The sequence below is a fragment of the Mastacembelus armatus genome, chromosome 15 (genome assembly GCF_900324485.2).
Source record: "Mastacembelus armatus chromosome 15, fMasArm1.2, whole genome shotgun sequence".
Taxonomy (NCBI): Eukaryota; Metazoa; Chordata; class Actinopteri; order Synbranchiformes; family Mastacembelidae; genus Mastacembelus; species Mastacembelus armatus.
Genome location: NC_046647.1, coordinates 18764090 through 18778122, shown reverse-complemented (window position 1 = coordinate 18778122; position 14033 = coordinate 18764090). Strand labels below are relative to the sequence as shown.

Below are 14033 nucleotides of genomic sequence, written 5' to 3'. Positions count from 1 at the left end.
GTTTTTAAAATCTCTGCCTCTCATTCTATTTCACAGGGTCAAACGTCTTGTTTTAATAATGCTCATCCAATTTTCTTCCTTATCTTGGGGTGTGGTGCAGTGTAGATTGGTCCGTTCCCTTATTGCACTAGAGACAAATCCTGGGAAGAGCTGCAACAGGGTATTGTTAAATTATGTATTAATATAGTGCTCATTTTTTATTAATCAGTTTGATTGATTTGTCAATAAAATGGCAAATATGGTGATAAATGTCAATCTCAAGATACCTGAGCTCAAAGTAAACAACTCCATTGATCTAAACTAGGAAGAAAAGCATCCTTTAGTACTTTATTGATAAAGTTTCTCTTGATTAGAGCTAATCACTGTGTTTTTTTTATCATTAGGTCAGATTCAGTTTTTTCAGAGGGGAAGCAGTGTCTAACAGTGTGTGTGCACATGTGCATGCGTCTGTGCCTGTGCGCAGAAGGTCGAGAGCTATGCTTTCAGCTGTGCTCCCAGTGCTGTTTTCACTGACATGACTGGAACGCCACTAAAGGCTTCAAATGGATATGCTAGGTTATCTAATGGCTTTGCTGGAATGAGGAAGATGTGTGCAGTAAGACACACACAATGGACTGAAGTTGAAGTGACATTTTAGTATGTTCAGCTATTTTGTTTGTCAGTCGCAGCATTAGTAGATATATCTGCACACACCATCATGTGTTTGCCCCTGCTTCTGAGCATCATGTGTTAACTTGTGAAGCACTTGTGAAGAAACATGCAATATCCTTTCTTCCTTTAAGTTTTACTTCTTTAGCTACGAGTCATCTGTTTTTTCTTTTTTTTTTTTTAGACTGTGCTTCTATATTTGTTGCTTTATTTATTCTGAAATTCCAGGTAGAAATTCATTTATTTCATCAAATCCATTTATTTCTGTGCAGCATGAAAAACTTCATATGTGGTGAGCATATGTTAGCACATGTTAGCATACTTGTCAATGTTGTGTAGTGCCAAATGATTTGATGAAAATATCAATAATCAATATTAGTAATGTGGTTCTAGTAGTTTTCAACAGGTTACATATATAAATATTTATACAAGTACCCACTAATTTTAATTAGTACAGACTTGATACAAGAATCTGCTAAATGATTTTCATAGTTCATGTCAGTCTACTGAATGAATTAAAATAAGACCATAGATATAGACAATGCATAATTAAATGCAAAATTTGTGGTTTGATATATGGTTACGGTACGAGTCGTGAGTTGATTTATGTCAATATGATGTGTCTTGCAGGTTTTTATCATCTTGAAGTTGTGTGTGTAGTTATATGGGACTACTTCAGGAGAATAGTAGCTGTGCATGAATGGCTTCATGATAAAGTTGCCGGAGAAGCTGTTGTCTGTGTGCTGGATGTGTCTGATCACTGACTCATTATGCTAATATCCAGCTATGCTTAGGGAGCAAGTTGCCAGGTTCACTCCTACCAACAGATGAAGAGCAATACATGGCAACGGTGATCTTTGTTGACTCAGGGTGCTCAGTCTTTGACAGTCCCTGAGGATAGTGGACTTTGACAGAGCTGCAGTCTGACATGTGGGCTAAAGACTAGATATAAAGTCTGTCAATAAATATGATGCTCTTTAATGTACAGTGGTGAAACCTAGGAGGCTATCAGTGTTACGTCTTCATTCTTTCTCCTCTAACTACTTGGTATATATTTGGTCTTTTGCACTGTAAATATTCTCCAGCTTAAATTTTGGTCCAGAAGAAGCAGCAGTGTTTGTTTTGTGGACTATATAAACTGGCAATGGTGCAACCAAACCTTTAAACAGTGCAGAGCCAAAACACCACTGAAATGAATCAATAGGCGCCAAATTATAAGAACAACAGTGTTGGGGTTTACCAGTCAAAGTGTTTGGGGCTGTTTTTGGTCTGGGTGTATATTCTGTGTTCAGTTTGTTGGCAGTTATTGTAAAGTATTGTCTTTCCCTTTTGCTGCAGGCTGAAGTTAATTGATGTACATGGGGGAGGGGATATGGATCATTTTTCAGACAGTGGATGTGGGCTGAAAGAAGCATCTATCCATCCATTCATTTATGCACTGCTCCAGTCTGTTCAGAGCTTCTGTATGAGACAGTAATAAGGGGAAGGCTGGATGGATAAATGAATATGATGATGTGCCACGCCGTCGGTCATCACTCAATTCAATTGGGCTAAGTGCTGCGTGTTGTTCTCTCTAGAGTAGACACTATATCTCAGCTTCTCTCTGGAAAGTAGTAACAGGAGAGTGTGTGGGTGGCGATGGTGAAGGCTATCGGTTTGACTCTCTTACTAAATTCTACAAAGAAACAGAAAGAAAAGTTAAATCCTTTTTTTTTTGTTAAACCATCAGCTCTTCGTCTACTCCTCCTCTTCCTCTGTTTAATTTATCATTAAAGCCCATCATAATGATAATGAAATCAAATGCATGATGCTGTTTTCAATATCATTTTACTTTAAAATGGTTGAAATGCTTTTGCTGGGTTTGTGTACAAAATGTTGTTTTGGGATTTGGAAAAAGTGACACTCCTCAGTCAGCTTCTACTTTCTCTCAGAAGCCTGCTGCCAAGATCGTCTGCTATCACAAGCACAATAAAGCCATCATCTCAGGCCAGTACTGAAAAAAAGTCCTATTTTTGCAGGCAGATCTAACTTCTAAGAATACAAGCAGCCAAAATAGCCCATTATGGCTCTGGGAAGAAGGTTGTGGAATGTCTGCAGATTGCTTTGATTTCATCCTCTGAACACACTGGTCAGACTAAAGCGTGTGTGTCTGTGAGGTCTAAACAAAAGCATGGTTATTGAGCTGAACCGGCCTTACATGTGCATGTCTTTGTATAGAGACATGCAGGATAAAAACTGCAGCTGATTGGCTTAGCCCAGTGGGTCAGGGTTCGAACTCAGGACTTTTTACACACAATCACTAGTTGTTTTTGCTCTTTCTGTGTCTTCCTGCTGGAGCAGTTCCAATGTGAAGTCGAACATTGTTTTTGTTCAACCTGGAGTCCAAAGCACAATGTCTCTCTCTGCAAACATCAGTCAGTTTGTCCTGAATGTTAAATGCCTGCTGATTGAGATGTTTGATAAACATGGAGGTTTATTTTATTAAGAACCAAATACCATTAGCTTTTTGCTTGAAACACTAGCTTTTCAAAATGACTTCACCAAAAATAAATCGCTCATTTTTCTTAGGTGTAAGTATCAGTTTATTGTCACTGTCTCTCTGTAGCCAGTATCATAAAAACAAACCTGTAATGTTGTTTCCCTCCATTGTTTATACATTTTAAATAGTTTGTTTCCACAAAAGACCCAAAATGACATATTTACCGGGTAGTCACAGAATTGATGTTTCCATTGGCTTTTAAAGGCATCTCAGTGTTTGCTGTGGAGGAAGGAAGTATTTCCTATTCACTTTTCCTGCCTGTGGTTTTTCATCCAATTGGGGGGTTTGAACAAACTGAAGCTTTCTCTAACTTCTGGTTCGCAACTTCCCTGTAAGTGTGAGATTTCTGGATTTGAACATAACTGAAACTACAAATGTCAGGGTTCACTTAGTATAATAATAATAATCATAAAGTTATGTGAAGTGGCTTTGCTACCAGAACTGCTACATGTTTGGACACCACTGGTGACTTATCAGAGTTCTTTACCATGACAAGTTCCTCTGACAAGTTCTAACAAATCTCTCCTCTCCTCTCCTCTCCTCTCCTCTCCTCTCCTCTCCTCTCCTCTCCTCAATCATCACTCACTTCCAATCACTGTGTGTCTCCATCAACTGTTAAGTGAATATATTATAATAGGACATGATGAGATTAGAAAATTAGCCAACCACTAGCATTTCTGAAAGTGAACTTTAAACTAAGCTATAAAACTATATTCTCGCATTTTATCAATCAAATTAATACATATTGAAAGTTACTAATGGTAATATTTTTGGTTATGTAGAGACCATCACACTACCCATGGCCTTGGATTAGATAGGGGATTAGGGATGTCCACTGTCTCTCCCTCTCTGATATACACACATGCAAAAAATTCAAACACACAAATATGCACCTACGTAAGCAGCACATCTGTCCCCTGAGTTCAGCATCTGGTGGCAGAAGAGTCTGAAACCTGACCTCTGGTACCCTGCATCAGGATCACCATTCACTGTGTCTATCTGCTGTGTCCACCCTACCACCAAATCTGTCTAATCTGTATACTCGTCATACAGCTGCACACACACACACACACACACACACACACACACACACACTGTCGTGCATGGGCACCCTTCCCTTCGCCATTAGAATCATTAACTGGACATTTATTATATTAAGGCTGGACTCACAAGACTAATTTCACTAAGTGCAAAAAGCTAGCTTGGGGTAGATCTCTGTGTGTGTGTGTGTGTGTGTGTGTGTGTGTGTGTGTGTGTGTGTGTGTGTGTGTGTGTGTGTGTGTGTGTGTGAGGCCTCTTACCTTTATGACAACCATTCATTGCTGAAAATATTTTGCTGGCCTCGCTGGTTCAGGCCAATTTGATTTTGTCTGCAGCTTCAGAAGATCTGTTGTTGTTAGTGGAGTAGGAAGAGCAGGGCAGATTGGAGAGAAATGCAATTTTTTGTATGTTTGAGTTTTAGCTGCAGAGTTAAAAGAACATTTTTAATTAGCTCACATAGTTGCTAGTGCAGGCGTTTCAGAAATCTTCCCAAACAAGATGTCAAGTTTTAATGGTTGCAAAAATCTTTGCTTTAAGAACTAAACAAATTATTTATTATTTATTAGTATTTAAATATTGAACATTGGTTTAAAAAGGATCTAGAAAAAGCTGTTTCCAAACTGTAATGTTGCAAAAATGATTTTGAACAACATGAACTGCATTCAGATTTAGTGAAGGCTGGCCTGTTGTTGTAAAGGTGTGATTTTATGTTGACTGTCTTCTTGTCTTTCTGACGCTGTGGCCTTACTTTGTCTCTTTGTCTTCAGATCACCAGAAACTGGAACGGGAGGCAAGAATCTGTCGTCTGCTGAAACATCCAAACATAGGTGAGTCGCCTTTGAACACAGACAAACTATTGGATTAGTGGAACAGCTGTGTTAATTCATAACATCAGGTAAAGATGATTAGAAATAAAACTTTGTAGTTATTGCATCATATTCTCTTGTTTAGATTTCAGACCAGTAACTCAGAGATGTAGATCACCAAAATCAGTCCCATCATGGAGTCAGAGATACAGATAAAATTAGTTTTTGTTAAAATTGACTTTGCTTCCTCTCATGAACCACACTGCTGTATGTGTAAAAGAAAAAAAAATTGCTAAATCAATATGTTTTTCATCCTTCCTTTATCATTTTTCTTCCGCTCATAATATGAATGAAACGTGGATGAAACATTTGAAGTGCAATTCCCTCCATTTGCTACAATCTGGGCATGTATGCATAATGACAGCGATGTTACTTGTGTTTGGGGTCAGTTCGACTGAAAAGAGACGCAAGTACGTGTTTAACAAACTGTTATAAAACTTCAATAACTGAACAATAGACTGAAAGTATCAACACAAATCACAGCTATAATGTACAAGTACAAAATTTTTTTTTGTTTTTTTCATCCATCTTATATTTGGGCACTGTGAAGACGTATGTCTGACAGTATGGATGTGATGACAATTACCATTGCAGCTGACAGCTTATAGTGATTGTGACATTTTAAATCCACTGTGCTGTGTTAGTGGGCCAAAAGTTAAAATTAAAGATTCATCACATTGTTTTTCAGTTTAATAATATCCCTGAAGCAAATATCTTCAGCTCACAGGCAAATCAGCCAGTTACCTGGTATGTCACAGCATGAAATATTTGCATGGTGCAGCTGGCTGGCAGCCAGATGTGTGAGCGCAGACACATGCGCAGTCGTCACTCTGAACATTGTTTTTACTCTGTGTGTGTGAATCTGGAAGGTTAATGATCACTAGATAACAGTGTTTTCTTAATATTCACAGAATCCCTTGTCTGTTTAGTCAAGTATTTTTCCTGACGACTGTGTTTTTTCTTTAGTTGTTATTACATATATGAGAGTAGTTTGTTATTCAATTATAATTCAATTATTTCTTCAAATCGTACATTATTTGATGGTGGTGTTAAAATATCAGAAAGTCATGAAAAAGAGCACATTGTGATGCTCCACTTAACATACCAGAACTGCAAAATATTAAATTTACTGTCACAAATATATATTGTATTTTCTATATATATATATATATATATATAAATGTATTATTATTATTATAATTATACAGAAAAACAAACATTTATATTTGAGAAGCTGCAGCTATCATTGCCATTTTTGCTTACAAAATTAAATCTAACTTTATAAACAATAATGAGAAAGTGTTGTTGTAGTGATTTAGAAAGGATACGAACATTGTGCACTTCTCACCCCCCTCCCACTCCCATATAATATATACAGTGTGTGTTGATTGCTGCCTACAGGAACTACTGTCCAGAGAAAGTCATTATCATTATTAGTTGATTAAAGCCCATAGTTTTCATCATAAAGACACCTGTCACCCTGAAGAGCCAAGCTATGTTGATTTAGGCTTTATAGCAATAAATAGCTCTAACAGACAAGAGTATTATGATTACGAATGTTTTGAAATGGTGTTAAGTTTCTCATATAACTTCAGGTTCATCTCATAACATCTTTAATGCTGAAATTTGAGTCCTTGTGTAAGTGTGTGAAGGATGTGTCCCCTTGGAAAGCAAGGAAATGGCAAATATCTGACAAGGGTCTTATCAAGCAGTTTCCCCCAGTGTAGACTCTACAGTCACACATAGACATGCAGAGTATGATAATAGCTGTGGTTTCATTGGTCCCTCTTTCTTCTTTGTCCCACCTGATTTCTGCTTTTCCTCCTTTTCTTTCTTTCTTCTCCTCCCTCAGCTACTCTCTTTTTTTAATCCCAGTCTCAAGGGAAGAGCCTGAAAAATTTTCTTTTCTCTAAATGTAAGTCATCTGAAGGATGAAGAAAGAGTTATACACCACATTCGCAGGCCTAATTCAGGAACTGAAGCACTTTTATGATGCAAGCAGGTTTTTGATCTACCTGTGAAAACCCAGTTAATAGGTTGCTGTACTGTATGAATACACTTCAAGAGCCATTGGTTAAAGTTGTCCTTATCTTACCAGTGATGATTCAGTTGTAAACAGTGTTGCGCAAGTTAGCTGAAAACTAGTCAATTACTTATTGTACATTATTGACTTAGAAAGTAATTGTTACTTTATTTTACCTATTAGCAAAAGTAATTTCTTACATAATTTCTTAATTGACATTTGTTTCACATATGTCATACCCATCAGATGTACCTCTGTATCTAAATAACTAAAAGTCCTCTGCACCCATGTGCCTTTTTATGGATTCAGCATGTGTCAAAAGAGGAAAGAAGATATTGCAGATGTTATGATACGCACAAGTAGTTTTAAACTACCCACACACACACACACAAAGAGCTTCTTCAAGGGGGTGCTTCAGAGTTTCCATGTGTCAGATCGTTTACATCAGCAAAGCTGTCTCACCTAATTGGCTGATTTCTAATTGAAGTCTCTCTGTTTTTCCCCTCACCAGTACGACTCCATGATAGCATCTCAGAGGAGGGCTTCCATTACCTTGTCTTTGACCTGTGAGTAAATGACATTAACAAACACTCACACACACACACACACACACACACACACACACACACAGGTCACAGGGTCATGCTGGAATATTGCTCCAGGATGAACTGGTTCACCTAAGCAACTTTCCATGACTGTCACCAGTCACAACAGTACAGTATATATCAGCTTTTCCACTGAGCTGCCATGGTGGGAAAGGATCCGTTTTTCCACATATGTAATGTAAATTTCCCTTTTTCCCATGTTTTCCCCACAATTAAAAATGATGGCAAAGGTTGGGGGGGGGAGGGAGAGAGGGGGGTTATGTTGTGAATTGTTTAAAGGAAAAACTATAAGAATAAGCCAGATTTTTGTCATTCCTCAAAAACTGTCAGCTTCATCTGCCTTACCAGATTCTTTGAAATGTATTGCTGTTATATTGACTGTTGCATGTACTTTTTTCTTTGAGAGAAGGATCTTTATTTGTTTCATGCGTTTTTTGTGGAGCAGAAAAGTCTCTATTCTGACTGTCTGTCTGCAGTGTCACTGGAGGAGAGCTGTTTGAGGACATTGTTGCGAGAGAGTATTACAGCGAAGCAGATGCCAGGTACAATCATGCAAACTTGTGAATGCTATGTGGTGCATTTTAGTGAAGTTCCACCCAACTAAAATTTCCAGCTGCCAAAGCATAAAAGTTTTGTTGTGAAAGCACTAAATGTTTTTTATGTTTGGATCTGTGTTAATGTACTTTGTGGTTTGGTAGCAAGAAATGTTTTGCTGAGGTTGTTTTCAGTACACAGCATACACTTTCATTTTGACCATGTGATTTAGTGCTTTTAAATTTAATCTCATTAATAAATAACGACAAAGCTGTCCGAAGTTTTGAAACCTCATTTTGAGTCTGTTGTCAGGAGATGCAGTTGTTTTTTTGCACAGCACCATTTTGAAGCCCTGAATTTTAGGGATGATGTTCTATACAATTTCCAGTAACCACTTTACATAAATCATAAACTCAATAAAGTAAGTAAAAATAAAATAAATACAATCCAAGGCTTAACTACATACAATAGCAAAATAAAAGTACAAATGGTAACTATAATAAACTACAAATAGAATACAGATTAAAAATAGAAGCGCTACTATACTGTCATTTTATATACTTTTATTACACAGTACTCTAGTTATATAAAATAACTCTACATGATCAAATAAAAACATTAGGACTGTTCATTATTCCACATACAGTTCTGTTGAAACACATTAATAAGATAAAATTACCCAATGATATGGACCCACATCCCAGTTTTTTGAGGAAAGTTTGTGCTGGATGCCGATGGTGCTTGTGCTTTTAAGCAGTGATCTAAGATCATTTGATCTGTGGCTTTTTGTTTATCTTTTCTTAGTCAGTACTGATATCATCTGTCATCTCCATCACTGCCAAGTGAAAGCTTGTGACATGATTCTTCTCATCTTACAAAGGAACCTGGCCTGTTTGTCTCTGACTAAAGCCTGTACTGATAGAGAGCCTGTTTCTAGTAAACAGATAAAGATGGGTGTTGATGTTCTAACTCCAAACAAAGCTTCCACCTTGGCTATTTAAGGGTGACAGCTGATTTTGGAGACGCATTCAGCCAAGCAAGACATGCATATGAAGTAGCAGAAGAGAAAGCAGCTAAAGATGTTATTTTTTTTACACTAAACAGGGCATCAGAGTCACATGAGTAGAAACTTGGACACACACAACTTGTCAAAGCTCGACCAGCCACCAGCTCTGATGTATAATGATGACATCCTCCTACAGTTGTTTTCCTGAGGGTCATTTGAAAATCTGCTAAAAACACAAGTTGTGATTGAACAGCTTGTGTTATTTTTCCCATTAAAGTGTGCAGCCACTTTGTAGTGATTGTGGAAGTCACATATAAACAATGGCCGTAAATGTTATTTCAAAGGTTTGGTTTCATAGTGGTGATGAAACCACATTTTATAGGTTGCATTTCTAGCCACAGATGTTAGCTTAGTGATAATTATGGTGACAGATATTCAGTGCACAATGGACTGTCACATAACACATGAAGGTTGCCAGGCTCTGACTGGTTGTTAGTGGAAGGACTCCTACATTTGGCATTAGTTCACTTCTGATAGTTATTTCTACAGGTGATCCACCACCAAGCTCCATTTGAGGGCTAATTTAATAGGCACTATATAAGCTGCAAAAACAGGGAGGACAAAGATAAAATGGCATAAGTGAAATGTTGAAATGATTTTGAAGCGTGTTTGTGTGGCTGGTTAGGCAAGGGTTAGAGGAGATATGCAGAATAAAATGCACAGCTCGGATTTACCCTGATTTGGACATAAAGCCAAATGTTTTTTGATTCTGTCTTACAGAGGAAGATGCTCCTCTCCTGTAATATGTCTCTATACCATACACCCATCCACTGCTGACTGACTACACCTTTACTAATCTCAAGTTCAATTTATTGTTAAAGACAAAATTGTAATTCAAGAATTCAACATGTGCACATACAGAGCACTGACAGATGTGTCTCTCCTCTGTTCTTCATCCTTCTCTGCCTTCACCAGCCACTGCATCAATCAGATCCTGGAGAGCGTCAGTCACATCCACCAGCATGACATTGTGCACAGGGACCTCAAGGTGAGTTATTAATTACTAGTAACAAACTAGTTGTGCAGAAATCGCATATGAAGATACGCCACTGTCTGGTGAATGAAGATGAAAGGTGTATATGGAGATTCACAACAGGTCTAAAAACACACACACACACACACACACACGCGCCACAGACGTCATGCCGTGACGTTAAGAACAACTTAAGGGATGAGCGTCATTTGTCTCTTCACCTGCTTTCTTCCCTGCTTATTTCTCAATTCCAGTCTCTGTATGTCTCTACCTCCTCCCTTTTTTTTTCATCTATCCCCTCTTTCCTCTCTCCTCCCTCCTGTGCTGCTGAGGAGTGACGAAAGCAGACCAGATGCTATTAATAGCGGGTCGGTGGGTGAGATGACGGCCAGTGACGATTTCCCTTGCAGGAAGATTGTTCACCCCAAGCAGAAACCAACCGCACTCTAACATCCTCAGATGTGTTATTTAATTTCAGTAGTGTGGTCAATGACGACAACAAATTGAGCTGAGATTTAAACACCTGGATAATTGCACCACATTTTTATTGCCAATACTGAGTTCAGAGTCCTAAACTTTAATAGTTTACTTAACAATCTGGTCTATTACTTTTATGTGATGGTGCAAAATTAAACTATTACTCTAGGGTAAGTAGACAAGCAATTGGAAATTAAACAATCTGTTTGTGTGCGAGTGGTGTAAATAGACTTGTGCTGCTTTTCATTGATTTTTAACATGGATATGAATCAAATGAACTGGAGAGGGAAGACTTTTAAAAGGCAATAATAATGATAGATGAGTGCAAAGGACAGAAATGAATTACATTGTTAATGTACAACTTTCTTTTCATGTATTCAAACTGTGTTTGTGTGCATCATGACTGCAAATAGTTTGTACTTAAATGTTATACTGAACCAAAACCCTTTGAAGGTTATTGACCTGCTGATCAGTCAGTCACCACAGAGCCATCCCTGCAACAAAATATTATTCGGCCTCACCAAAGTGTGTTCAAAATTTAATAGACATCCGAAAAGTTGAAGTTGGGGAAGAATTTGTCTAACACGGGGCTGGTAACCCCTGACCTACTGACTGCTGATTACCTGGATCAGGTGTGTTCGGTCAGTCGGAAACTGGGAGACACTATCTCAGATGATGGGTGAGTGGAGAAAGAGAAAGTTAATTGGTATCTTCCAGCTTCTGGTTGACTGAACACACCAATACCAGACAATCAGTGGCCCTTCAGCAAAATGGTCTAACATAATGCACAAAACATCTGGAAAATTTCCAGCTGATAGATTGGAGCAACACATATATTAATTGAATACTGGATTAGTGAGGCTACTAGAAACACAGCTCTAATTTAATGCTACTGTTGCTTTCCACCTGCTGGGTAGAGCACTACAACAGTATAAATTCTTATACCTACCAATGTGGTGTTTACAGCCTGTTTCACTGTGGCTAAAAAAATTATACTGTTTAGTTTCTCGAGGAAAGATCTTGATTGAACAATCCCTTTAATCATCATACAGCTAAAAGAAAACATCTGATTTTATTTTATCTTTTCCAAGAGCTTTGTGGGGATAAAGCTGCCAAAAGCGACGTCTGTATTGGAAGCATAAACATACTAATAATGCCAACAGAGTGTGCCCAGAGAGGTGTGACCTCATACAGACATCATGTTTCTGCCTCCCTGTCATCTTGGGAGGGCAACTCGCTGAAGGGAAAACAAGAATTAGAGAGAAAGAGTTGAGTGCTGTTGGCTGGTGGCAGGCTGGGTTGCCATGGTAACTGTAGGGTGAGGTCACCCGGCTGCTGCAGCGCCAGCGTAGGGACTCATTATGCCACCTCCCATTTATCTATCTCTATCTGTCTCTCTCTCTCTCTTTCTGTTCTTCTGTTGCATTCATTCCAGCTCTCTGTCCCTGTGCACTTCCCCCTTTTCTCTCGCTTTCTTATTGTTTCAGCTCTGCCCAAGAGAAGGGAAGATGGAGGGATGGGTGGATGGATGAGTGGATAGGTGAATGGTTAGAGAGTGTGAGACTGACATGAGATGACTCAGAGCAAAGACACTTGGTGCAAGTGTCAGACATCTGTTCATCTGTCCACATTTAAGGGGATGAACACAGCTAACCACTGCAAAGACTTTTGCCCTCAAGACACACACACGTTATAGTTGTGTGGCACTCATTGACGTAATGCCTTTCTTCCCCATGTACCCTAACCTTAATCATTACAATTAAATGCCCTAGTCTTCCATTACTCTATCCTAAAACTAATTGTAATGTTAATGCTAAAACCACATCTTAACATTCAAATAGCCCCCTGAAGTTGTGAGGCCAGAGTGTTGTAAGATGTAACTATTTTTTTTATATTTGGGACATTAATTATGCAGAGTTAGAAATTGACAGTTCATTTTTGCTGCTGATGTATATTCAGACAGGTATCACTTTTCCATCTGTCATTTATTTGCATTTTTGACCTTTCACAGAAAAACTGACAAAGGAATTCTGAGTACTCCTAAAGAGCTCTGTCTGTTTGTTGTAGCCAGAGAACCTGCTCCTGGCCAGTAAGATGAAGGGAGCAGCTGTGAAGCTGGCAGACTTTGGCCTGGCCATTGAGGTGCAGGGTGACCAACAAGCGTGGTTTGGTAAGAAATAACAAATAATAATAATAAATAATTTATATTAGATTATTAGTTGCACACACAAAACAGCAAGTGGGATATTACTGACTGATTATGTTGTATCCAGTGCAAACATAAAAATAAAAAAGAATAAGAAGATAGTGTGCATTACATTCATTTTTGTAGATTTCAAGACAAATTTTAGTTGAGTGAGTTTGTGTTTTTACAGGTTTTGCAGGAACTCCAGGGTATCTGTCCCCAGAGGTGTTGAGAAAGGATCCGTATGGCAAGCCTGTGGACATATGGGCATGTGGTCAGTTAGTCAGAATTCACCTTTTCTGTCCTTCTGTATTTGTGTGCTGCATACATTTATTTATAAAAACTGTGTTTTGCATAGTTGTATATTCATATATGGTTTTATGTGTGTCAGGTGTGATCCTGTACATCTTGTTGGTGGGCTACCCTCCCTTCTGGGATGAGGACCAGCACAAATTGTACCAACAAATCAAGGCTGGTGCATATGATGTAAGTACCTGTGTCTTATTTCCATTCATGGTAGTCACTTTCCTCTACCACAGTGCGTCTGAACAGCATGTATGTTATTTGCAGCAATTAAATGCAGTGCAGTGCCTGACGTCACTCTCATTGTACTGATGGAATCAGTACAATGGCAATGTACTGTATTGGCCAAAATATAGGACACCCTTGATTAGAAGATGACATCCCTCTTTCTGTTTTTGAAAAACAAATAATTTTTGAAGATATGAAACACTTTTCTGCCAATCCTTTTTGGAAAGGTTTCCCTGAGATACCATTAATTCAAGGAGAAGAGGCCTCATCACTGAAGCCTTTTCTCATTTAAGTGAAACACGAATACAGAAATACTTAAAACCCACATCTGTGGGGCTCTTGAAGCGGCCTGAATAATTTTCCCTGACATTTAGCATGTTTCTGTCTTTTTGTGCTTATCATCTGTGACAGCTGTAATTCTTGGCTGTTTGACAGATTTTTTGATTATTGCACTGAAGATGTCGAGAGATGCTATGAACTCCTTTTTACTCCTTATGTATTTATTTCCTCCTTGGCAGCCATATTACACCAATGTGAAACAGTAA

General features: G+C 38.3%; 1 protein-coding gene across 14 annotated transcripts in view; it reads left to right on the top strand.

The window, feature by feature from the left end:
* LOC113132105 (calcium/calmodulin-dependent protein kinase type II subunit gamma-like) overlaps window positions 1-14033 on the top strand; it is a 56569-nt gene that overhangs the window by 17971 nt on the left and 24565 nt on the right. For 9 of the 14 annotated variants that reach the window (XM_026309946.1, XM_026309945.1, XM_026309938.1 and 6 more), the window contains exons 3-8: window positions 4996-5055; window positions 7629-7683; window positions 8199-8264; window positions 10238-10310; window positions 12840-12942; window positions 13148-13443. In XM_026309946.1, coding sequence (XP_026165731.1) covers window positions 4996-5055; window positions 7629-7683; window positions 8199-8264; window positions 10238-10310; window positions 12840-12942; window positions 13148-13443 — 653 coding nt within the window. The remainder of the gene's footprint in view (window positions 1-4995; window positions 5056-7628; window positions 7684-8198; window positions 8265-10237; window positions 10311-12839; window positions 12943-13147; window positions 13444-14033) is intronic. The other 5 variants (XM_026309948.1, XM_033325565.1, XM_026309947.1 and 2 more) reach the window with 1 other exon arrangement.